General features: G+C 39.9%; 1 protein-coding gene across 1 annotated transcript in view; it reads left to right on the top strand.

Moving 5' to 3' along the window:
- The window catches only part of WDR72 (WD repeat domain 72), a 196,178-nt gene extending 174,267 nt beyond the window's left edge, over positions 1 to 21,911 (top strand). Inside the window, exons 19-20 of the mRNA XM_030579063.1 lie at positions 14,636 to 14,740; positions 21,306 to 21,911. Of these exons, the coding sequence (XP_030434923.1) occupies positions 14,636 to 14,740; positions 21,306 to 21,361 (161 nt within the window). The 3' untranslated portion in view covers positions 21,362 to 21,911. The remainder of the gene's footprint in view (positions 1 to 14,635; positions 14,741 to 21,305) is intronic.
- The last annotated feature ends 2,505 nt before the right edge of the window (positions 21,912 to 24,416 follow it).

The following is a 24,416-nucleotide window of genomic DNA, read 5'->3' as shown; positions in this document are numbered from 1 at the left end:
GGGAGATAAGTGGCCTAGAGCTATAAACTCAGAAATTAACTGAGACTATGTGTGACTGAGAGACACTCATTTAAATTTAAGATGTCACTGCACCTGTAAAATAGGATTTCCATCTCTTCAATTAATTGTTCTCAGGATTTTAGTAAGCAGGTAACTGTATTTAGCAGTTATTTCTGAAGTCCCTGTCATAGTTGTATTTTCAAATGTCATGGATAGCTTAGGTTCCTAAAGCAGCATTGCTACTATTCACGAATGCAGTTTTGCTTAGAGGAGAGGGACAAAAAAGAGGCAGCAATTTAAGGAACTTGGCAAATTACAAACTGCACTGTAGTTCACTGGAGAACTCTATATTAGTCATACAGTACAATTCAGCTAATCCATTATTCTTAGAAGATGAATCCCTGTATATCCAGGTACAATCCTTACCAAATATCTAGACACAATCACAGGCTTTTAGGATTACAAGTAACATAATAAAGGATAATGACCAAAAATTAAGCACACCAATATAGAAAGCTTAGGCTAACTGGGCCTTCCATGTGCAATATAAAACAGCAGTCTATTAGGTTTAAAGTGAGATTAAGGAGTTGTGTAACCTGCAATTATGCTGTTTTTCATTAAAAAATAAGATGATTGGACTCAGTAGGACCCTTCCTTATATTTACCTCTGTTTAATTGGATTGGGAACTGCTTAAACATCTTTGAGTTGGAGCTTATAAGAAGATGATCCCAGCTGTTTTTCGAAGCTTAAGACAGCAGGCAGACAACATGATCATGTCAAGACTCATACTAAAGCCTTAATCCTACTTTTTCATCAACTAACACTACAGCCAAGTCTTTAACCTCATCAGTACTAAATGTGCTTTAGATCTCCTGCAATACATTTGCTGTCAAATATTATTGTCTAATAACATTAATTTTGCTTGATTTCTGACAAGGGTCTTTAAAGAATCATCTCCTGTTCATCTGCATTTAGTGAGCTGCAATGCAAACCTACATTTTCAGTGATTTTAAAAATAATATTCTATAATTCTGTGCTTCTAGGACTCTCAGTATATACCAAAGCCAATTGTTCTACATTTGGGGGATTGGAGGGATTTTATTGACCTGTACTTCATCTTGTTATAATGTTAAATTCAGTATATTGGTGTCTGTCATTCTCTGTGCATGTGTTATCAGATGGTAAATGGTTTTGTCTAAAAACAGAAAAAAATCAGTGGAAACTGTTTCAGCTTCTTCCAGGTTTTTACTTAAGTACTGTTTGAATAACCAAAAGCAATTGCTCAACATTTTAACTTTAAAACTTGCTAAATAGAGTATTAGCTAGTTTAGAATCCTGGAGTTGTTTAAAGATTAAAGGTTAAATGTTCCAATGAGTTATTCCTGCAGCTGTGCATATTACTTTGTGTGAGCCCATACTTTTCTTTCTTTTCTTTTCTTTTCTTTTTTTTTTTTTCCCTTTCGAGTGGTGCTCCGATTTGTCCTTGTGACACAGGGCTGCCAGCAGGAAAGCAAGCGTAGTTAATGCTCAGCTGCTCAAACCAGTCAAGCAAGCTAGCAAGTCCCAGCTGTGCTACTTGATGTTTTTTGATTGCACCTAGTCCTCAATCTGTGAACTGTTTTCTGGACTTAGATTCATCAAGCTCTGCCGCTTTAAAAACGCATGCAGGCAGGCATCCTAGGATATGCCATTATAAGCTGCTGCCAGGGGATCTTCTAGGAGATAAATGGAATCTGTGTGAAGTAAATTAGTGTGAACCAGTCAATCTGTGTGTCAGCCTTGAGCCACATCCATCGGTAACTAGCTTGCTGACTGAAAAGTCCACTGTCTTTTGCCAATCGGAGATCTCAGCCACCAGGAAGCAGTCCTATACAACATTAGTTTCTTGGAATAATGCCTGTTTGACCAGCAAGTGAAACTCTTCAATATACTGTACCATAGTGCTTGAGTTTACTTATTACTTACAATAGGATTGAACATCTTTTAAAGTCAGATAACATTTTAGCAGTAGGGAACATAAAAGAAATATCTGGGAAATAAGTACTTCCACTTTCATACAGGAGCCATTCAGCAGATTCATGCTGTGCTGCTGTTGGCTTTACCTTCCTATCAGTAATACATCTTGAAGGTCATAATGCAAAATAATAATAATGGCCAAGAGAGGTTAATCAAGGCAGTCTCCCCAAATTTGTTTTTCATGAGTTTAGCTTGTAGGATCATAGATTAAAAGGAGGGAAGAGTATGCAAACTATAATGTTTACATGGTGCCAAGGAATATAACTCAATGCCATGATACAGTTTTTTAAACCAAACACTTTGGCTTCTGTGTGATTAGGATTCTTCTGCAGCAATGGGGTAAAACAGAATCTAAGCTACAAAGATTTTGACTCACGTTAACACATATTGTAATGTGCTGAATCCTAAGTATATCAAGTTTTCTGAAATATTTTGACAATATTCATATTTTATAATGTCAAGTTATGAGTGGCTTTTGGTTTATTTGTTTGTTTTACAAAAAGTATTTCTATGCAGATGGATAATTACACATACAATATTTCCCCCTTGATTCCAGTGCTGAAGTGAATGGAATTCTGCTTGCTGTATATAGTAACAAAAATTAAAAACTACTAGTACCTCCACTTCCCATAAAAAGTTGATTTCTACTGCCGCTCATTGATCTTTTTTGGGGGGGAGGGAGGAATAGGGAGATAGATATAAACAAGGACAGAGTGAGTAATTTAATTCTGCACCATATTTAGTGAAAACTTGTACTAACAATTTTTGCAGGAAAGGAAGAAAGCCAGGAAATAAAAGCAATGTCTAATTAAAAAAAACAATTAAAGGGGGCTTACATCTTCCTTGATTTTTTTCCCCTTTACAAAGTTCAGTGATGTTTGTACTGCAGTGCTTTGCAAGAAATACTGTGGAAGATTTTATGTGAAAGTATTCCATTTTCTATTGCAGAATCTAGAGACAAATTTTACTAGTAAGGTGTTTTATTATTTATAGTATATTCAGTATGTGGACAGGTACTGGTGTAAATCACAACTAAGCTCAAGTCAATTGCTTTAAAAACTGAGTGACTGTTTCATTGCACTAATGAAACAAAAATGGGACATCCTTTTAAAGCATAATTCGTTACATGCTTGTATATCTAGTTGAGAGAAATAAGGAAGTCCCTCTGGATGAATAAAACTTCAAAGGATATTAGGGAAAGAATCACAGAAAATTCCTATTTCACCATCGTGGGAAAGTGCTGTCCTCAAAGACATGGCTTTTTAAAATATATAAAGATTTTAAATCTGCTGTAATATTTTTAGAAGGAAAAAATATTATTTGCATTACATTTTAGTCTTCATTCACTCAGTGTGGGGTGGGCTATGCACGTGATGTGCCCATAACTTCATTGCGTGCAGGGGAAGTCATATGTTTCTGCCATGTCATTGACAGTAAATGAGTCCTTGCTAAGTGAAGTGACCCTGGCTGCGCCAGGTACATGGCATAGTATTTATGCATTTCTAAGTGTACGAGGCAAGTTAACGATAACCACATAATGCTGACGTCTGATACCATGAATAATTTTTATATTACTCTGTTCAAGATTTGATCATCTGTTTCCAAAGTGTTAGGATACCTTCTTGTCACTCGCATTAGGAAGCTAGTGTCAGATTCATCTGTATTATGTTCTATGGACCAGCTAAAATGTAATATTTTTGCCTCACAGTCAAGACATAATTTCATTTTGGAAGACTTAAGTCTTGTATTGCCAAGTTTGTGATCCATAAATGGGAAGAACTAATGGCTAGTAAGCAGAGATTCCTCCTGGCCTGCTTTTTACAGATACTTTCTGGGGAAGTAGGAGGTAGGAGCAGTACTATGCATCTGTTTAATATGTTTGGTCATAATTGTAGAAATTAGACAAGGAAAAGGCCTGTTAGATTATCTATTCGAGTCTTCTCCCTGCCAGTTCAGGATTGTGCCCTGCAGGATAATTGCTGATGTTTTGTCCTAGCTCAGTGCTATTAACTTTGTTGCTTTAGTTCCATTTAGTTTCCAGATGGACTCATTCTATATTAGTTTATTTAAAAGTGATACCAACTGCCATATGTGGCTACATTTACTGTAGAATCCTAATTTAAGGGACTGTACAGATTAATTCTTTAATCTGTCGTTTTGTTTTTTTAAGAAAAGGGTAATGAAAACTGTGCCAATCTGATATTTAATTACTGTAAAATAACAACTGGCTGTTCTCAGTTAAATTCCAATTACATAAATCAGTGATTTTTTTTAGAAAATGACAGCAAAATTCAGTAATTAGCCTAAAACTGATGTTTCCTGTTACTAAGATGAATTTTGAACCAGCGGTCCATATCACTGTCGTGGTCCTTGGGTGACTGATGGACACTCCTGCTGTCTGGACACTGCAAAACCCAGAGGGTGCCTCCATCTGCATAAACAGAAGTTTTAGTGTAGATCTGCTGTTTGCTGTCCCCCAGAGCTGCCCAACAATCATCTGGGACTTCCTGCTTTTAAACCTTTACTCTGCCCCTGACATAATTATAGAGGCTTCAGAGTTGAGGCCAGCCCCGTCCACAGCAGCTCTTTAACCCCTTTGACACCAGTGCGGGGTTTATACACCCTAACACAATTCTGTCTTCCAGACTAAAAAAGTGAGGATAGAGGTATTACTCCTAAAACCCCATCATCTTTGCTTCTTCCACATCGTCCTGCGGGTGGCGGCAGCTGCAGCACCAAACAGCAAAGGACATGTGTGACAGTACAGGGAGTGAGCATGTGACCCTGCACTCGGATCACTTGGAAGCTAATTAGTCCCCACCCCCCGCTCGGAGAGGCTGATTGGGGTGTAATGATTCAATCAGGCTAGTGGGCTGGGTGGGGTAAGAACGCAGTTCACTCCATCAGCGCAGGGCTGATAACAAGAGGAACAGGAAGGAAGTACAGAAAGAGAGGAGAAGAGGGGAACAGGGCTAGCTGAGGCTAGTCACACAAAGGGCTCAGAGTAGGGAAACCTCTGTTCTCCTCAGTTCCTGCTGAGAGGGCCTAAACCTTTGCAAACACTGTAAATAGGTGGGAGCACAGGGAACTGTGGTGATATTGGTGAAGCTTCAGTGAGAGCACGCCTGGAGGACTCTGTGCAGTTTCTGTGGGAAAGAAGATGGGGGCCAAGGAGGGCCCCTGTATAACCTGGCTCATTAATTCTAAAGGAACAATAGTGCCACTTCCCACAGATGGCCAGCCATCTACTCTCCTCCCAGGCCACCTCCCAGGCAGTATGTTTCCTTTCCCTGCTTTGCTGTTCTTGTTTGGTTCCCCTGACAACTGCATCCAGCTGCCTTCCTGCAGTGTACACAAGGTACAGAGGTGTCACTGATGTTACACCTTAGTAGAACAAACTGGTGCAACATCATACAGGGACATGATCTATGTCTCCCTAATGCACCTCCGGATGGTTATGTCTCCCTCATCTCCATGTGAGAACACGTACAGTTTTGAGGGGCAAAAGGTGGCTATCTGCCTTTCCCATTTTTAACCATGCCTTTCCCATTTTTATGAATCCTCTTCCCATTTTCCATAGTTCTGCATCCTGCCACAGTGCGCTGCAGGGTGTACCATATGGAATAAGGATATTTGTGCTGTCCTATGTGGATATCCTGTTTCAAAATGATTTTGTAGAACACTGAAGATATTTTGTACAGTTTTTCACTAATATTATGAGGCATGCAGTAATCTTCTCTCTGGAGATTGACACCTATTAGATAGGATTTCAGGATAAGATACTAGCTTTTGTTCCCTACCTTTGCACTTGGCCTCCTAGGTGCAGCATAGTAAAAGGTTGTAGTCCTTGCATATTCCTGTAGTACTGTCATCTAACAGGTTTTTTCCAACTTGTTTACTGAAGAAACCCATTCCCCAACCCCCTTTTTGGTCAACTACAGACTTTACTCATATTTAGGTTGCTGTATCTTATGTATCAAACCTTAATATCATTTATAAATCTTTTAGTTCTCTAGTCACACAGGCCAGCTTCCCTCTCTTTTGACTGAAGGGTAATTTTTGTTTTTGCACCAGTTTGTTCTAGGATGGCAAGTTTCTTGTAGATTTCTCCACTGACTTTTATGATCTCTCTTTAAATCATTAATAATGTAGCCTTATTAAAAATCAAAATGAAACCATGATCAGGTTATTTACCTATACAATGAAAAGCCTCTTCTTCTCCATATCCCATTTTTCAGAATCTGTATGGAGATCAAAGGTATATTTACTTCACTATCTGGTGTTTCCAGCCAGAGTCTAGTAAGGCTCTTCAGAGTTTAAACTGAGGATAGATGGAAATGACAGGGATTAATTCCTGCAGCGTATCTCTAAAGCACTGCTCATCTCTGAAAAGTGTCTTTCACACAAGGTATCTGAGGGGTCTTGAAGTACTTTTTTTTTTGTGATTTGAGTTTGTAATATTGAAATAATATGAAACCATTTACATAAAGTTTCAATTTAGATAAGGATTATATTACATGCTTGTGCTATTCAAGGCACCAAGCCAATCAAATCTGGATTTCATATTAAGGTTTGTGACATTTTCCTGCCTGGCGGGCCCTTTGATGTGATGTCATGGCCAACTGACTTCACTAACCATATTGTAACTACTTGTTAGGATGTTGAAAAATAGCAAATTTTTTTCATTAAAATTTGCAAGTTTTGATGCTGTAAAATGAAGATTTTTCTAGTCGCTCTCATTAGAATTGCCAACATTCTAATCACACAAAACTGAAAACACTTGCCCCAACCCTTCCCTGAGGTACCACCCCTTCCCCCTCCACTCCAAGACCACACCCCCACTCCTCCATCCCCCCTCCTTCTGTCACTCACTCTCCCCCACCCTCACTCACTTGCTCATTTTCACTGGGCTGGGGCAGGGGGTTGGGGACAGGAGGGGGTGAGGGCTTCATCTGGGGGTGTGGGCTCTAGGAGGGGGCCAGAAATGAGGGGTTCAGGGTGGAGGAGGGGGCTCTGGGCTGGGGCAGGGGGTTGAGGTGCAGGGAGGAGGAGTGAGGGCTCTAGCTGGGGGTGCGAGCTCTGGGCTGAGGCTGGGGATGAGGGGATTGGGGTGCAGGAAGGGGCTCTGGGCTGGGTCCGAGTGGTTCGGAGTGCAGGAGGGGGTTCTGAGCTGGGGCAGGGGGTTGAGGCACAGGAGGAGGTTTGGGGTGCAGGCTCTGGGAGGGTGCTCAGGGATTGGGGTGAAGGGGGTGTGGGGTGCAGGCCCCAGGAGGGAGTTTGCGTGTGGGAGGGGGCTTAGGGCTGGGACGGGGTTGGGATGTGGGGTGCGGGCTATAGGAGGGGGCTCAGGGCTGCGGCAGGGAGTTGCGGTGCTGGGGATGCAAGGTGCAGACTCCAGGAGGGAGTTTGGGTGTGAGAGGGGGCTCAGGGCTGGGACGGGGGATTGGGATATGGGAGGGGGTGTGGTGTATGGGCTTAGGATTGGACAGGGAGTTGGGGCACAGGAAGGGGTGAGGGCTCCCAGCGGTACTTACCTCGGCCCCTGAAGCAGAAACATGTCCTTCAGTTCCTAAGTGGAGGGGTGGCCAGGCAGCTCTGCGCGCTGCCTCCACCTGCAGGCACTGCCCCTGCAGCTCCCATTGGCCACTTCTGGGGAGCTGTGTGGAGCCCGGTAGGCAGCCTGCCTTAGCCACGCTCCACCACCGAACGGACACCTGGCAACCCTAGCTCTCATGAACCTCAAAGTTTTTATGTGCCATTTACAGAATGTGTCCATTTATTCTTAGTTCAATTTTGTGGCTAAATTGATGTTGGTCCTATTCATGTAGTTACATTACAGCTAATAGAGTGGAAATAAAATATCACTATAATGATTTTATCAAAACCTCTCCCTTTGTTTACTAGCTTTCTCTCAGACCCTGTTGATTTTGAGCCTCATTTTTATTAAAGCTCTTTATGCCATTCTGGCAATGTAAGGTGGCTTTAAAGTGGGCATAAATATAGTTTAAACCTACTTTAAGGCCCCTTTATACTGCCAGAGCAGGGCAAAGGGGTCTTCCTGTGAATGTGGATCAGATTGTTCACATTGCACACACTGTGAGTACCTAGCCGAGCTGGGCAAGCTAATGATCCAACCAGCGTACCATATTCGGTGATGAATTCTGGTCACATGCCACCTCAGGCACATTGCACATATGGTAAGAAGAATAAATGACCATCAATGTTGTGGGAAAGATTATAGTTCCTTTTAGGTACCAGAACCTTACTAAGAATCTTTTCAGTTTGTTGATATTTTATAATAAATCCTCTTTTTCTGCCACAAGGATATTTTAAAATAGGGTAAATAGTGTCAGTTGTAAGATTTTAACTTGCTGCACTTTCTCCAGTGTTACCTAATACTGTTCTGACTTTCACTCTTTATTTGGGCCAGAGTGTTCCTTTCTTATTTTTAACTTTTCAATTCCCTTTGTTCATTTGTCTTTTAGAAGATTTTTTGTAAGGAACATTCCACTTCAAATTGTGCACAAAATATGTGATATTTAAAAAAAAAAGTTCTGATATTATCATTACATAATTTAACTAGGGTACTGTGGGGTATATCTGAGTTTTATCTGGTGAGATTTGTGTACTGCTGTATCACTGACTAGGCAGAGATACACAAACTCTGCAGGCTGTTTGATCTATTAATGATTTTTTTATTAATACCTTCCTTATGTTACAATGATTTTTCGGAATTAGATTTGAAACTCTTTATAAGTAGTACAGTACATACAGTAATTGTGTAGTTTAAATTATGACTAAATTACATGCTATGATTATCCATCTACATTTACGTTCACAACGTTGCCAACTCTCATGAATTGCCTGAGAGTCTCATGTTATTGGTGTTTTTCTTAAAGCCAGAGCTCTGAGAGTCATGAGATTCCACGAGAGTCTGAGTTTTCCTAAAAAAAAAAAGTTCTAGTGATGCATGTGGAAAAATGCTTGAAAACACTAAGGATAACGGCTCAAAAACCAGAAGAAAAATAAAAAGAACTTCTGATTTTATTAAAAAAAAAAATCTCAAGATTTTTAAGTCAAATCTCATTTTTGGGTCTCATAATTTTTGAATATTTGGGGTTGGCAATACTGATGTTGGTTTATTCATTTTGATCTCAAATGATTTTAAATTCTGCTACTATTTCTCCATAGGCAGGGACACAGTTGTCAAGGCAAACACATTTGTAAAATTGCAGGCCTAATTTGCACAAGTGACTAATACATATATACAAAATGAAAAAGGACTGAATTATGACCCACCCCTTGGTAACGCCCCACACATCTGATCTCCCTGATTACCTGGATCACAAGTCTTGGGGTCGGGGTGGGGGCTGCTACACCAATATTCCCCCCAAGAAAGCCATGGCTTTACCTCCCCTATGTTTTGGCTACCTGAGATGACTGAGCATGAGAGTGTATGTAATTGCCCTACGCTGTATACTCCCCTCCCCTCCCGCAGTATAATTCCCCAAAGAGGAATTTCAAAGGAACTGTGACTCAGAAGTGTGAAATGTGACTCAATATCACATCACATTTTGGGCTAAACTATAAGTCAGTATTTTCTGTCACAGAAGTGATATCATCTTATCTGGGTGAAATATTATACAAAGTCAGTCTCTAATAATCACTGCAGGCCTAGGCCAAAACCCAAGCAAAACCTGGATCACTAAGTGGCTTCTTAGAGGGCTAGTAACACCTCATCTGAGGCAGACTACCAAGTGAAAATAGAGCCCACCTACCCTCTGGAGAGTCATGAGCTGCACCAGGAACCCATTAGGATTTGAGGATGGGCCAGCATTAGTGGTCATTGTTAGACTTTTTTGAGGGGCGGAGGTGGGGAGGGTATTTTTTTCATTCTCTGCTGGGAGGCAGTTGCTGTGAGAGGTTCCCTTGTCACCACAATATTCCGTATTTGAAACTTTCCTAATGCTCTTCTGAGCCGCTCTAACTTTCAGATTCACATGTATATAACTAACAACCCAGCCTATATATACAGTTTTGTTGTAGCTATGTCAGTTCCAGGATATTAGAGAGACAAAGAGGGTGAGGTAATATCTGTTATTGGACCAACTTCAGTGGGTGAGAGAGACAAGCTTTCAAGTTTACACAGAACTCTTACTCAGGCCTGATCGACACAAGACAGCTTATACTGACCTAACTATGTAAGTGTCTATACTAAAATTTGATTCCTGCCAACATAACTACCTCACTATGCTGACTTAACAACTCCACCTCCATGAGAGGCATAGTCAATGTTAATGTAGTTAGGTTGATGCAGTGTCAGTGTAGACACTGCATTGCTTACATTGACTGTTACTGGCTTTCAGAAACCATCCCGCATTGCCCCACATTGACAGTACAATCAGTACAAATGCTCCTGGTACTGATACACCTCACCAACACAGGGAGCAAAATGTAAACATGCACAAGTGGTTTAATTACTGCTGCAGCTGTATGCCGACATAAGTTAGATCAATTTAATTTTGTAGTGTAGACATGCCCTGTGTCAGAGTGTCACAGCTAACTACAAGATGGAACAGATTATTTAGCATAAGTAGTTAACACGTATTTCAAGGGACCACTCAAGGTAAAGTGGCCTATTAACACCCCTCCCCTCATAAGGAGGAAAGGAAGGAAACCTCTACAACAGAAGACGAACCTGGGAGCTTAAATTCATAATTTAGCTAGACACTAAAAGTCATGGATTGAACAGACACTGGATTTATGACTTATTATCTATAACCCACTAACAAACCCTTGTTAATAGGCCACTTTACCTTGAATGATCCCTTGAAAATGTGTTAACTACTTATGCTAAGCAATCTGTTCCACCTTATATTTAGTTGTGACACTCTTGAGTCCAGATCTAAACTACAGACCTGTATGTGTGTGTATATATATATATATATATATAAAACACCATCGCTCAGGGGTGTGAAAAATCCACACCCTTCAATGGACGTATACTACTCACCTAACCCCCCATGTAGACAGCGCTATGTCAACAGGAGAACTTCTCCTGTCAACAAAACTGTGACCTCTTGGGGAGGTGGATTAACTACACTGACGGAAGAAGCTCTCCTGTCAGCATCTGTAGCGTCTTCACTACAGTGCTACAGTAGCTGCTGTAGCACTGTATGTGAAGACAAGCCTTGAGTTAGGCCTTGTCTACACTGCCACTTACAGCACTGAAACTTCCTTCACTCAGGGGTGTGAAAAAACAGCCTCCTGAGCAATTCAAGTTTCAGCTCTGTAAAGTGGCATTCTGGACCTGAGATCAGCAACCTGCGGCACGCAAGCTGATTTTTAGTGGCACTCTGCTGCCAGCCAGGGTCCCAGCTGCCAGCCCCACTCAGCCTGTTGCCGGCATGGATGGACAGAACCCAGGGTCAGCAGTGAGCTGAGCGGAACCAGTGGCCGGGATCCTGTCTGGCATGCGCTGGTGGACGGAACAGCCAGACAGCAGCAGGCTGAGCGGCTCAGCCTGCTGCCGGTCTGGGGTTCCATCTGCCACCCCTGCTGCCAGACTGGGGTTCCGTCCACCGGCCCCCAGAAATGTAAAATGTATTACTGGCATGCGAAACCTTAAATTACAGTAAATAAATGAAAACTTGGCACCCCACTTCTCAAAGGTTGCCGACCCCTGGTGTAGACAGTGCTACAGCGCTGGGAGCGGCATTCCCAGCACTGGTGGCTATTCCCTCTTGGAGGTGGTTTTATTACAGTGCCGAGAGAGCTGTCTCCTACCGCTGGAGCCATGGCTACACAGCCAACATTAAAGCACTGCGGGGGCAGTGTTTTAATGTCTGCTGTGTAGACATACCCTTACTTTCCCAGACCTGAAGAAGAGCTCTATGTAAGCTGGAAAGCTTGTCTCTCTTACCAACAGAAATTGGTTCAACAAAAGTTATCTCACCCACCTTGTCAAACCAATCTATAACTTACCTCAAAAGAGTCCAGGATATTTAATATGATGGGCTGTTTTAGAAAAACACTCCACTACTTTGGGCACAAAAACTTTTCTTTCAAAATCCAGCATGTAAGCTTAAATTTCTCATTATTTTTTTTGAACAAATATTTCTTGTGGACACTTCAAGGAATTCTTCTCTTCACAACTACTTGCCCTATTCCCAGTTAGTGGATTTGAAAAACACATACATATTTAGGATAACAAAACAAAACATGCATTTTGCCTTGGCAAAAATGTATTCCAGGGCAACAATTTATCATTATACTCCTTGATTTCTTACTGCAAGAAAAGATGCTTAAGACAAAAGCATCAAAAAGCTAATGCTTCCATTTCAAGTAATTAGCAATTTTATCAAAATGTGGAAATTTGGAATTTATAAAATATATGCCAGTAAAATACAGGTTTTGGCATAATGTTTCTGAAGGAAATTATGCATTTCAGTCAGAATTCATGCTAGTTGAACACTGCAAAAAAATAGCATCTATGAACTTCTGCATGAATTCAGAATGGTTTGACAGTTTGTACCTCTCTCCAATTTGCTATTTTGAATAGCCACTCAAAGAGCTTTTTGTTCTTCTGAATGTTTTGACAATTGGTGTTTAGATCTGTTCAGAGGGCTAGCTAGTGGCCTGTACTCCCTTTAATTTGAGACCTTAAGTGAGACTGACAAGATGCATAGACCTTACCCTGGCCTTCTCTGCACAGGGGTGAATTCTTCCCCACCCCCTGCAAATTACCTCTGTTGCATGTGTACAAGACATTGTGTGAACAATTCATTGTTCATTATTGACTGTTCTTCCCCTTCAGAGTTGACTCGGCCCTTTCTTTACTCTCCCATATAGATACACTAGGTTCCATGCAGTTTATTGTGTCAGCTTTTTCATATGGACCTGAAAAAAACAAAGTTCTTCTTTGTGTGGATGTTAATAATTCCACAGACCCTTTTGTAAGATTAGAAGTTTTCCTGATATCCTTGGCCCCTTCTTCATTGTGCAAGTTGCTATACACTGATTGGTTGCTATCTTGGCGCTGCCCCAGACATACAGTTCATTGAAAAAGTTGTTTTTTTTTCGGGTGAAAGGTTTTATATTATTGTCACATATTTCATTACTATATTATTTACTTAAGGCCCCAATCCTGCAGTTGGATCTAGAGCATTCTTGGCTTACGTTGGGCTCCATGTGGATGCAGAGGTCCACTCTAATAGAGCTGATTGCAGGATTGGCTCCAAATGTTATAGACTGACGGAAAATGCAGGGCATCAGTGTGGTCATTATTATTCTTAATTATTTGTATCATTGCAGCAGTTAGGAGTCCCATTCAGGGACCAGGACTCCATTATGCTAGGTGCTGTGGAAGCACAGAAGAAAAAAAAAAAGGTCCATGTATCTCATGTGGACCAGTTTCTTTTGAAATGAGCAGAAACCTGATTTCTTTTAATGTTGGGGACTGTTCATTGAAGTTTACCTGGAGAGGATTCCCTTCTTATATCACATACTCACCTTGCAAAATTCAGCAAAAGCTGACTGGCACACAGTCATGACCACAACCCTGATCCTGAAAACTAATCCTAAGGGTGTCTGTGAAGAACACCTACTTTGGGGCTGCACGCAGGTGCAAGGGTCTATCTGCATTAATCAATTTTCAGGATTAGGACCTAAGTTAGTTATACAATTAAGAAAAAATTCAAGTCCAGTTACTGGTGTTACCAATGAAGGTAAGGACTGAGGACTTCAAATGGACTTAGATCAAGCCTTAACTGTGTATGTTCCATGAAATAATGTGGAACAGTTTTACATTAACTGTGTAATTAACCTTTATTACCAATGTAATATATGTTTTCTGATCAGCAAAGGTTTGGGGCAGAGATGATGCAGAAACATTTACTTCCTGTGACAAAGACAGTGACTGTCTGGACAGAGTTCTAGCTTATTTGCTGTATAGGAAAACTTTCATTGGAGCTATGTGAATATTCAGGGTAAATTGTATATAAACAAATTTTAAAATTCAGATCTCATTGAGTGTAGCTTCTTATCTTCAGAATCACAAATGTTTACCAGTTAGATAAAAAAACATATTTTCCTAATTAGATAATCTCCAAACTACAATTCAGTCTCCTTTTATGCTGTTACAATGTAAATATTGTAAAATAATAGCATCACATTTGAGGTGTCTTATGTAGCACATTTAAAAAATATATTAATGTAGACCAAAATAAAACACAAGTCCGCTCTCCAGTGTGTGACTCCAATATTTACAAGACCTTTTAATTTGATTGTTTACTCCATTTACTGGTTTCTTTTGCTGGAGGAAGGAAGCATTATGTTGGACTACTAATTTACTTTATTGTTTCAGGCTTATGCAAGGAAAACGAATAAGGGATCGCGTTTAAGCTGATCCCTCAAACTTCTCTCCCAAAAAAGTCACATCTGTAGAGTTTAACTGTTATGTGCCTGCCATAAATATTTAAGAGGTTCTGTTTTATTTTTTGTAATGTATTATTTGTTTGCAAAAAATTATCTCAGTGTTGAAAAAACTGTAACAAAGAAGAGAAGGGTTTTATCTGTGAATATATTACAAGTTTCTACCCTATTTTTCCTTCTTTATAGCTGCAGTGAGTGTGGGCAAGCATGGCAGCTGCTCAAATTCGGCAAACTTCCAAGCAGTTGAGTATATGCCTGACCGATGTGTCATGGAAGAGTCCGAGAGTCCAGGTGAGAGCCCTTTAAAGATAGTCCCCGAGTATCAAATGATAAATATGACACAGCTTTTGAGCCAATCAAATAAAGCACATTGTAATGCTGCTTCCTTTTTAGCAGCTGGAATGTCAAATTAATGGTCACCTCCTGGGGTCATAGTGTGGAGCTGTTATCCTTTCCTCTTTCATCAAGCATTCCAGTCCTAGAAAGGATAAAGGCTTTGTGACCAAAAGAAAACTGACACTACTAGTTCATTATAATTAGTTTTGGACTAAACTGCTTAGTTAATATATGTACAGTGTCTGACCCTTTGAAGGTAGAGTAAGATTATGAAAAATTAGAAGGATTGTCCCTACTATAGCTGAATATAAAGTAGCCGTTCGGACGCTATAGGTCTGGAGAAAAGCCAAATTGACAGTGTATAACCCGATTCCTTTTTCAAATCAACTCACAGTAGTTATTTCAATAATGATTTTTAACATTAAATGATTAATTTCAGTGATGTACATAAGCTGCATTCCCTTCTAGTGGCTATGGACTTTGACTTAAAGTTGCTTATTTCTCTATCTATGTATGGTATATGTAATAATATTAATTGAATCTGAAGGGAGAGCAGTTAAATGTAAATTGCATCTAATTGTGGCTGATTAAAAAACATAGTATGTGATTAAATTTAAAAAAGGTAAGCAAGGTATGGGTCTGGCCCACATACCAACGTGTACGTAACATGTACACAGTATCCCTTAGTGAAAGAGTTAAACATCTTTTTTTCACTTGATATTTTCCTTTCTGCTTTATCTGGTTTCTGTGCACCCTCTTGCATCTTTGTGTGCTGATCCGTGTATCATATTTTTGATTCATCCTCTCTGCGGCCTGTCAGCTTAGTTAAGAGATTTCCAAATCTTGCAGCCTGCACTGACAGGGGGCAGCTGCCAACAGTCCCCTGATCCTTCCCTAAGGAGCGCTGCTGAGATTTAATTTTCAGTGAAAGGGTGCAGTCTGAAATCCATGTCAGGTCCCCTAAGTCATCTCAGAACCCAGATAGGACCCATGGCTCTGGGATTATATTTCAGTGCACTCCACTCCTTCAAGATTCCCTGGGAGTTGAAGTGCTGTCATGTACCTGATTTGAACTACATTTTTTTCGTCTTTTCCACAGAAATGAGCAATGGTATATTTTAGAATAAGTGAAATCAGTGAATTGTAAATCTGCACCTATTTTCAAATCATTTTGGCTTGGTCTCACTACTTCACTGCAAAATGCAGCATTGGATTTAAAAATAATAGGTACCAGGGTTAGGAGACACATTTAATTCCATACTTCAGTTATACCAAACCATTGATGGTACCGTACTTTAAGGCTTATGCCCTTCAGGAACTGTCCAGAAACCTTTCTAGAACTGTTACAGATAACAAATGTACAGCCTCATTTTTTATCTATTTTGGATAGAAGGTTAGAAAGAATTAATTAAGGTTATAGTCATAACTGGTTCAGGTGAGAATTAATTTAGGACTCCCTCTGTCTAAAGATGATATTAATTGTAACCTTCCTTTAAGTTGTTTTGGGTGACTGAATGCGCCTGGCCCTGGATGGGCGTGTAGAATATATAGTTCTGCATACCATATGTGTGTGTGAAATAAAGAAAAGGATGTAAAACTGTCCAGTGGTGAATATTGATTGGGAAAAATGTGTGTTGATAAAGAATCTCAACTTAAAAACTGAGTTTCATTCTGTCCATCTGACATCATTAAACTGCTAATAAAGAATGAATTACTCTGGCTTTTCTCTCTGCCCATTCCTGCATTTTAAGACATCTTGCCTTGTAGGTCTGAAAATCTCTGGAGATTCACTACTGGTCTCACAGCTTTTCCACTGAGAATTTGTGGCTTGGTTGTCCTGGGGCAATTGTATTTCTCCAAGGAATTGCTCCATATTGATCCGTGGACAGGCGTAAATGGCCAGGCGAATGTGAGGAGTAAAGGGGGCTGGGCAGTACTATAAAATGACCAGAGGTTATGGGTCGGAAATAAGCTCATAGCAAACACTTAGGTAAAGAGAAAGAACAGTTTCATTTTGTTTCAGGATTTCGTTTTTGCACTTTGTGCCATTGTCTTCTTTCACTATAGACTTGAAAGAACTTGTTAGTCACTTGTCATGTCAGATCTTTGGTGCTTGTCCGACACAGCTGTCAGCCTTCCAGCTCTGTGCAGTTCAGGGACACACAACAAAGAGCCAGCAACATGAATTATTTATTGCTCCTTGTGTGGATTGAAATTCTGTGATAAGAAATTAAGACACTTCTGACAGAAGCATTTGTTTGAAAGAAAGATTTTGGTGATAGAATGCTTGAAGCTTACCACTTACTTTTTCGTAGGCAAACATTAAAACAGTAACATAACATTTAGTTGGGTACTATTTTCTTTAGTCTGTCACATGTTTTTACTTTGTAGCATATTTTACTATTTGAGAGCATGAAGGATGTCAGCATTTGACTTGCTGAAACCTACAACTTCAGAATCTGTGTCCCATGAATTCAAAGCCTGGGAAGAAAACTTAAAAGTTCCACCTAAGCTGTTATTAAAAAATGACCTATATATGTTTGCAGAGTAGTTTGCATTTTGCTTACAGTACTTTGTCATATGCTGCATTTCCTACAGAAACACCAGTAAAGAGTATATTGACTTTACCATCTCTTTTGATGAAGTTAGGGTGAAAGTACTACGGTGCATCTTCAAAGATCTCTATAAGTATTCTTAGAAAGGTACTTTACTATATTTTATTGGAACCAGTATGGGTTACATACACTCTCTCCCACTGCTGCAAATTTGGCCTCAAGCAATCACAGAAAAGGGCATATACCCAGGTGAATAGCAGGAATCCATTAGACAAGCCAAGAAAATAAACTGGGATTTACCTGTAATTTTCAGTGTTCATAATATGGTATGACTAGTGTCTGACAGGTAATAGAACCCCTCAGCCTGCACTTTCCTCTTGGATAATTCATTAGTAAACATTTTTCACCTGCACCAGACACAGGTAAATATCAGACTAGGGTTTCTTGCCTGGGCAAACTGGATTTTAGTTGCTCTCTTGCATGTACCTACAAGATGCCATTATCTGAGATAGTGGCTCATGTTTGTATCAGCCCTCACACAGAGGAAATGCTGGGCTTCTGTCCCAGATGTCTAATATTAGATTTGTGTCTGCCAGTTCCCTACATGCTGAGGACTACTTCTCTCTAACATGCAAAGCCATGGCTCTTTAAACTTGTCCCTGCTTTGGCCTGTAACACAATAATCAAATAATGTCAACACTATGTTATAGAACTGGTTATCTGGGCATATCAAAATACATTACAAATATTAACTGCCCTCGCAATGCCCTGGTGAGTAGGGGTTACACCACCTCTTGCAGGTTGGGAAACGCAACACAGAGGTGTTAAGTGGACTTGTTCAGCTAATGCACCAAGGTCTGTGGCAGAGTTGGGGAATAGAACCCAGATGTCCTACTCCTACTCCTGAGCACTAGACCATGCTTCCTCTCATGGGGGCTTAGGTACCTGTCCAGGAGGAGTATCGTTGCAGGCATACTTCCCCTACCACCATGCAAAGTCTCTTGGGAGGCATTTTAGGGATTTAGCTCCTTGGAGTTGGAGGGGACCAGACAAAGATTCTTTGAATTTTACCCACTGGAACATGGAGAGAAAGCAGCACAAGTTAATGCAGCCTGAGATTTCTTTGCCTTCTGTGCTGTCCTTTAGCACAGACCCAGGAAAGAGAGCCCCTGAAAGCCTGGCTCATGCAGGACCAGTGTTGTCTAGGGATAGATGAGAGCAAGTGGGGCCAGGTGGAAGAACATAGTCAATGCACATTGGCATAAATGTCCCTTGCCTACTTTGGACCTCCCAGCACAAATCTTGCCATATTCATCAGGTAAGCAGGTAGAAACCCAGGTATTTCCAGCGATAGTGGGGACACATCACACTCCTCCAATAGAACAGTGAGTAAGAAACTGGAGGCTGAAACTAGCAGAACATTTTCTCCCCTGTGTGGATGTAATAGAGTATACAAAACCATGCAGGAGATGAAGGGATTAAGGAGGCCCTCTGGGCCCAGACAGCCCTGCCCCATCACACCCTCAAAGCCTGCACAAGCTGGAGAATGAGCTTAACAAGGGAAGCAGAGTAGCTCAGTGGCAGGCAGATAAGAGAAGTAGCAGATGTGCACTCTGAATTCCTGGGAAGGAAGTCTCACAGGAGCTCCTGCTGCCTGAGGTACTGACTTGGCCAAGTGTGCAAAGAGGGACTGGTGACTTCTGAAGGTTAGAAACTTAGTTTGTATATTCAGTTATTTACTTTATCCTGTGGGAAGAGGAGGACTGTAGGAGTGTATCCAGAGAGGCAGCTGCATAGCACCTCAATGCACAGGGCTTAGCTGCCTACCACTGGGCCCTGGATTGGAGTGTGATAAGGGGCAGGACCAGGCTCCCCCACCAGCACCTAAAGAGGTGACAGTGATAGATGTCTGTCCCTCAGCAGGGAATTAATTGGGGAAGGACCCCAAGGTCCCTAGGTCCAGACCCTAGACCTGTCTCAAGGGAACAAACCCTTGCTAATTTCTGAAGGACTTCCACATTATTGGAGTCTTTATGTGTGTCCTGAAGGGTGGTGGACTTGAATGTGTGCCTTAGCCAGAGGGCTGAGTTGCTGAAAGGACAAACCACCTAGGGAAGAGGTGTAGTGAGAAAGGGGGAGTGCCCAGGAGGAAGACAACCTGCCATATCCCGTGCCTGACCACTAGGCAGCACTGGCAGTGAGTTTTCCCCTTCACAGTGGGTTAGTGCTGTTAAAGGAGAGTGGGACCCTATGTGATGGCCTTCAAAAGTGTTGTCAGTACCTCCTTGGTTAAGCCAAGAACATTCATTTGTGCATCTTAAATCCCTCCTGTCACTTCGCACTGAAAACATTGCTTCTAAATATTTTGCCCCTCATTCTCTGACCAGCCTGACCAGAATAAAATTCTGCTTGTATTTCAGACACTAGTGAAAAATCCCTATAGTTTCACACCTTGCTTAGTTTCATGTACCAGAAAATCCCTGCTCACAAATGTGGGGGAGAACAATCTGTGGCCCTCCCTGAGATTTCATCGTGAGATATAGCGCTACACTAAGTGGGAAAATACATCAAAAGGAAAGATTCAATGGCCAAGTCACCTGAGAGCCATGAGTATGCAGCACTGAGTGTGACTGTGTTGTGAAGAGACAGGTTATAATTACCCCTTAGAATACCTGAATTAACACTCAGTTTATGCAAGGACTCTAAGGTATGTTATGTAGATAAATGCATACTATTTACAGCTATAGATCAATATCCTCTTTGTATGAAACTTGAATATTCAAATCAAGGCTTTTCCATTAAATTTCCAACTGTGGAGCACCTTATGAAAAATCAGGGCTATTTTTTCCTTTTTCTGCTCAGGTACCAATTCACAGCAAAAAAATTAGGTAACACTAAACAAGACAGTATTCAGGAATGGAATTTAGCAGTTGCTGATGATGCACGAAGCAGAAAGAATGTGGAATGTGTGGACACCCATTAATCATTACCACAGATAACACATATTGGTCATGGTCTGTGTTAAATAAAACTTCATAAACATTTATCATAGTAACTGTAGGATAATATTAAAATATCCCATGTGCCAATTAGCATTAAGTTTCAAAGTATCAATTATTATTCTGTTTTTTTCACATGAATTAGGGAGTAAGTCAAGAAGACGCATAGTGTGGTATGAAAAAATGTTTTATATCTATAACAATATAAATTGATATCTACTTTTAGGGACTCTAATCTCCTGGATTTTTGGCTGTAATTATAGGACTGCAAAAAAATTGACTGCCTTTTATCTCTCTCTCTTTATTCTTACCTATACTCTTCATTACATCCACTTAAACAATGGCTTATAAAATACCTAACAACAAGCAATATTTAATTTAGGCTATAAGATTATCATATATCAGCTAGGAAAATTCATGCGACTAAAAATTTGATTGATTGACTAATTCCCATTTCTGGTAGACTCTTGATAAATTGTGACAGGACTAAGATGTCATACCTGAATAGTATAAATCACTATTACTCTTATTTCCATTATCCTACAATGAGTCCAGTTGAAGAATGCATGCATTCCATCTGCAAGTGAAGAGAAAATGCAATAATCTGTTAGCATTTAACAAGAATTAGCTGTCTCCTTCCAAAATTGAGAAGTTTTGCACATCTAAAGAAAATTTGTGTTGAATTGCTTCGAGAAGATATATGCACTCTTAAACCAATTTGACTTATATGTTGCTTTTTGTGATGTCTGCTCTTTGAGGGGGTAAAATATTTTGTGGTTGTAGATTGTGGTATACTTGAATACTAGCATAATGTTGATGCATAGCTTAATTTCACTACAAAGTGTGTTGAGGGTTTTTATCATTTTATAAAGTGATTTATCACAAACTCTTTTAAACAAGTGAAATCGTGCCTATTAATCACACCACAGAATGTTCCAAAGTCAAATTAATACATTTGTTTTCCAGATGAGATGAAACAGCATCCTTGGATGTCCAATGTGTGTTCCTGCAAGGTGTGTTAAATAAGCCTGCTCATTCAATGGAACTAGAAGGTAGTCAAGTACAGCAGAGGAACTGAAAATACAAGACTCTTTCATAGGACAACAGATTTTCTTTACTGTGTTTTGATACAAGAAATATTCAATTTATATTATTTATCACTGTACCTTTCAGAATTAATTTTCAAAAGTGTCTTTCATATCTGCTTTTCTCATCTTAGTTATTGGTTCCATGTACAATGATAGCCCTTCAGAAGAGTCACATTGATTGAATATAATCTAGATTTTTGTTAACGTATGCAACATTATATGATTCCTTGTTCTTGAGATGTTTTTCCATTAACAGAAGGAATGACTCCCAATCTCAAGACACAGACATGTTGTCATTATTAGTAAAATTCACTTTAGAAGTATTATCGTAAATCTAGCTGGTAAATATTACACTTGACATAAATTTGAAGATTTCAATTAATTTTAAATGTTCTGTCTTGTTACTAAACTACATTTATTATTGATAACATTTCAACCTGGAGAAGACCAAATATATTTAAAACAACTTGTGCATCAATGTTTGCCTGAATTTGAAGAAAAAAAATGTAAGCATTTAATTAAACTGAAAATTAAAAATTAATGTATGTGATTGCATTGTAGGTAAGTGATTCTGCAGAAATCAATATTAGGGGGAAAAATTGTGTGTACATGTCAATATCAATATGAAATTTGGAGAAAGTTGCCCATAGCATCCCCTGCTGAAATGGTGCAGTGTATAGAGGTGCTGTTCGCATTCCTCAGAATGAGGAATAAAACATATTGAAATCTATATCTGCACTGAAAATACACATACTTCACATGTCTACATGCTTGTCCCTGGATCCTGTCTTGAGTCTTGTCTGGATCTTGTGTAACGTGGGCCACATTCTGCTCACTTATTTTGGAGTAACTTCACCGACCTCACTAGACTTTATTCCAAATTTACACAGGTGTAATTGAAAGCAGGATATGACCCATATTGTCACTTGAGATAAACAGAGGGTTAGTCTAGCTCTCAGTGTTTATAATAAAAGCAGAAATGCAAACAGCAACAATGTAAAACATGATAAATTTATAACTACACCTAGCAAAATATATAATATGCAGTTTCACAGATGGCAGACAGTAATCCAAATGCGTGAGTGTGAGGAGGCCCCATTCTTGCCTTCACCACCTTCTAGTCTTAACGGCAGTCTCTTATTTCTAGAAGCAGGAGCCCAAGTCTTGATAGTTTGCTTCTGTGAGTAGTGATGCTTTCAGAGGCATTGCTTAAGCCATGATCCTTCTAACAACTTTTCCAGTTCTTACGTAAAACACATCATCTTGGCAGCTTATGAGTATTGCAGCCATGTTCATGTGTTGTATTAGTGCACCTTTTATCATTGGATCATCTTATTCTTTTTTGTGCTGCATAGTCACATCCCTATCTAAGGATCCAGTTCTGAATTCTGTAACTATTACTGTTCTTGAGTAGACTTGGGCTTTGTCTACACTGGCAAGTGAACGACACAACTTTTGTCATTCAGAGGTGTTAAAAGAAGCCACACCCACACCCCAAAAGAAAAGTTTTGTCAAGGAAAAGCGCTAGTATGAACAGCGCTTTGTCGGGAGGAGCGTTCTCCTGCCGCCAGAGCAATCCCCGCTCATTAGAAGAAGGTTTTTGTCAGCAGGAGAGCTCTCTCTCCCACTGACAAACAGTGGCTACACTGCACGCCTTGTAGCGGCACAGCCGTATCACTAAAAGCTGTGTAGTGTAGACAAAGCCTTACTCACCTCATTCTCTTCTTTAATGTAAAGGCTGCAAATTGGGCCCAACACTGTTTCCACCAAAGAAGTAGTCTCTGTCTCCCAAAAAGCTATGCTGGGTCAAAGGATGTTGCACAGATCAAGGAATTAGCATTGTCCACAATATCCTGTTGTGGTAACAATTATATTTGTGCAACATGATGTTTGATTGCTTGCTTTTTATTCTACAAAGCACTGCATACCAGCAGACTGCCAATACTGATAACACTTTGAAATGCTTTCTGCAGTGAAGATTGCTGTTTGGCACATGCTTCTGCATGCCATTGTTTATTCACTTTGTGATAATTATAGTTGCAAGTATCTGCAAGGTAATGCATTAACTTTTTTATTAGGTGCATTTATTGTCCTAGAGAGTATTTCCAAATGGTGTTTGGATGCCTTTTAAACATAGGCGTACCAACAGAGGCTGAAGACCAACTTTTGCTTAGGACAACATATTTGTACCTACTCAACCACTTTACATCTATATACAGAAATATGCATTAACATCCTACATTTACGATCAGTATCTATGAGCCACAATGGCGAAGAAAAACATCCCTATTCTAATGCAATCTGATGCACCTTTGCAGTGATACTTATTAGATATTTTTATTTTATAAGGCAGTTACAAGGTGTTTGCAAATGTATTTTTCAGTTTATTAAGTTAAAGGGATGCCATTAAGATGAAAGGCATAGTCTAATACTTTAGTGTCCTTATCAGGGTTGCAGTTATATCAAGTTTTCAAAAATGCCCAGGTGAGCTAGGAGCCTAAGTTCCATTTTCAAAAGTCATAAGTATTTTTCATAAGTAAATCTTCATAAGTCAGTGAGACTTAGGTTGCTAAGTCACTTGGGCATTTTTGAAAATTTTACCCATAATCCATTGCATGATTTTTAAAATATACTTTAAAATAGAATTTACTTTTCACTAGAGATGGGTCCAAACCAAAATTCCATACCTAGGAACCCTTTTGAAACTTGAAATTTCCAGTATAAATGTGGATATAGATCAGAATTTTGCACCTGGCTCCTATCTCTTCTAATGGGCTGCTTCAAATTCTCAGATCCAAACATTGCAATATTTGGATTAGGATGCATATTAACAGTCCAAAATTCAGCAGTTTGATCTCTGATGTGCTGTTGACTTACTTTTAGCCTTAAACAGTGAAACAAACACCCATTGTTTCAATTTCAGGATTATATGTACTTGCACAATGCTGTTGTGTTTGAGTGTTCCAGGGAAACGTTTTAAGAAGAAGTC

This window comes from Gopherus evgoodei, chromosome 10, assembly GCF_007399415.2.
Source record: "Gopherus evgoodei ecotype Sinaloan lineage chromosome 10, rGopEvg1_v1.p, whole genome shotgun sequence".
In the NCBI taxonomy this organism is placed as follows: domain Eukaryota; kingdom Metazoa; phylum Chordata; order Testudines; family Testudinidae; genus Gopherus; species Gopherus evgoodei.
The sequence above is the reverse complement of the archived record's forward strand: the minus strand, read 5'-3'. Positions and strand labels throughout refer to the sequence as shown.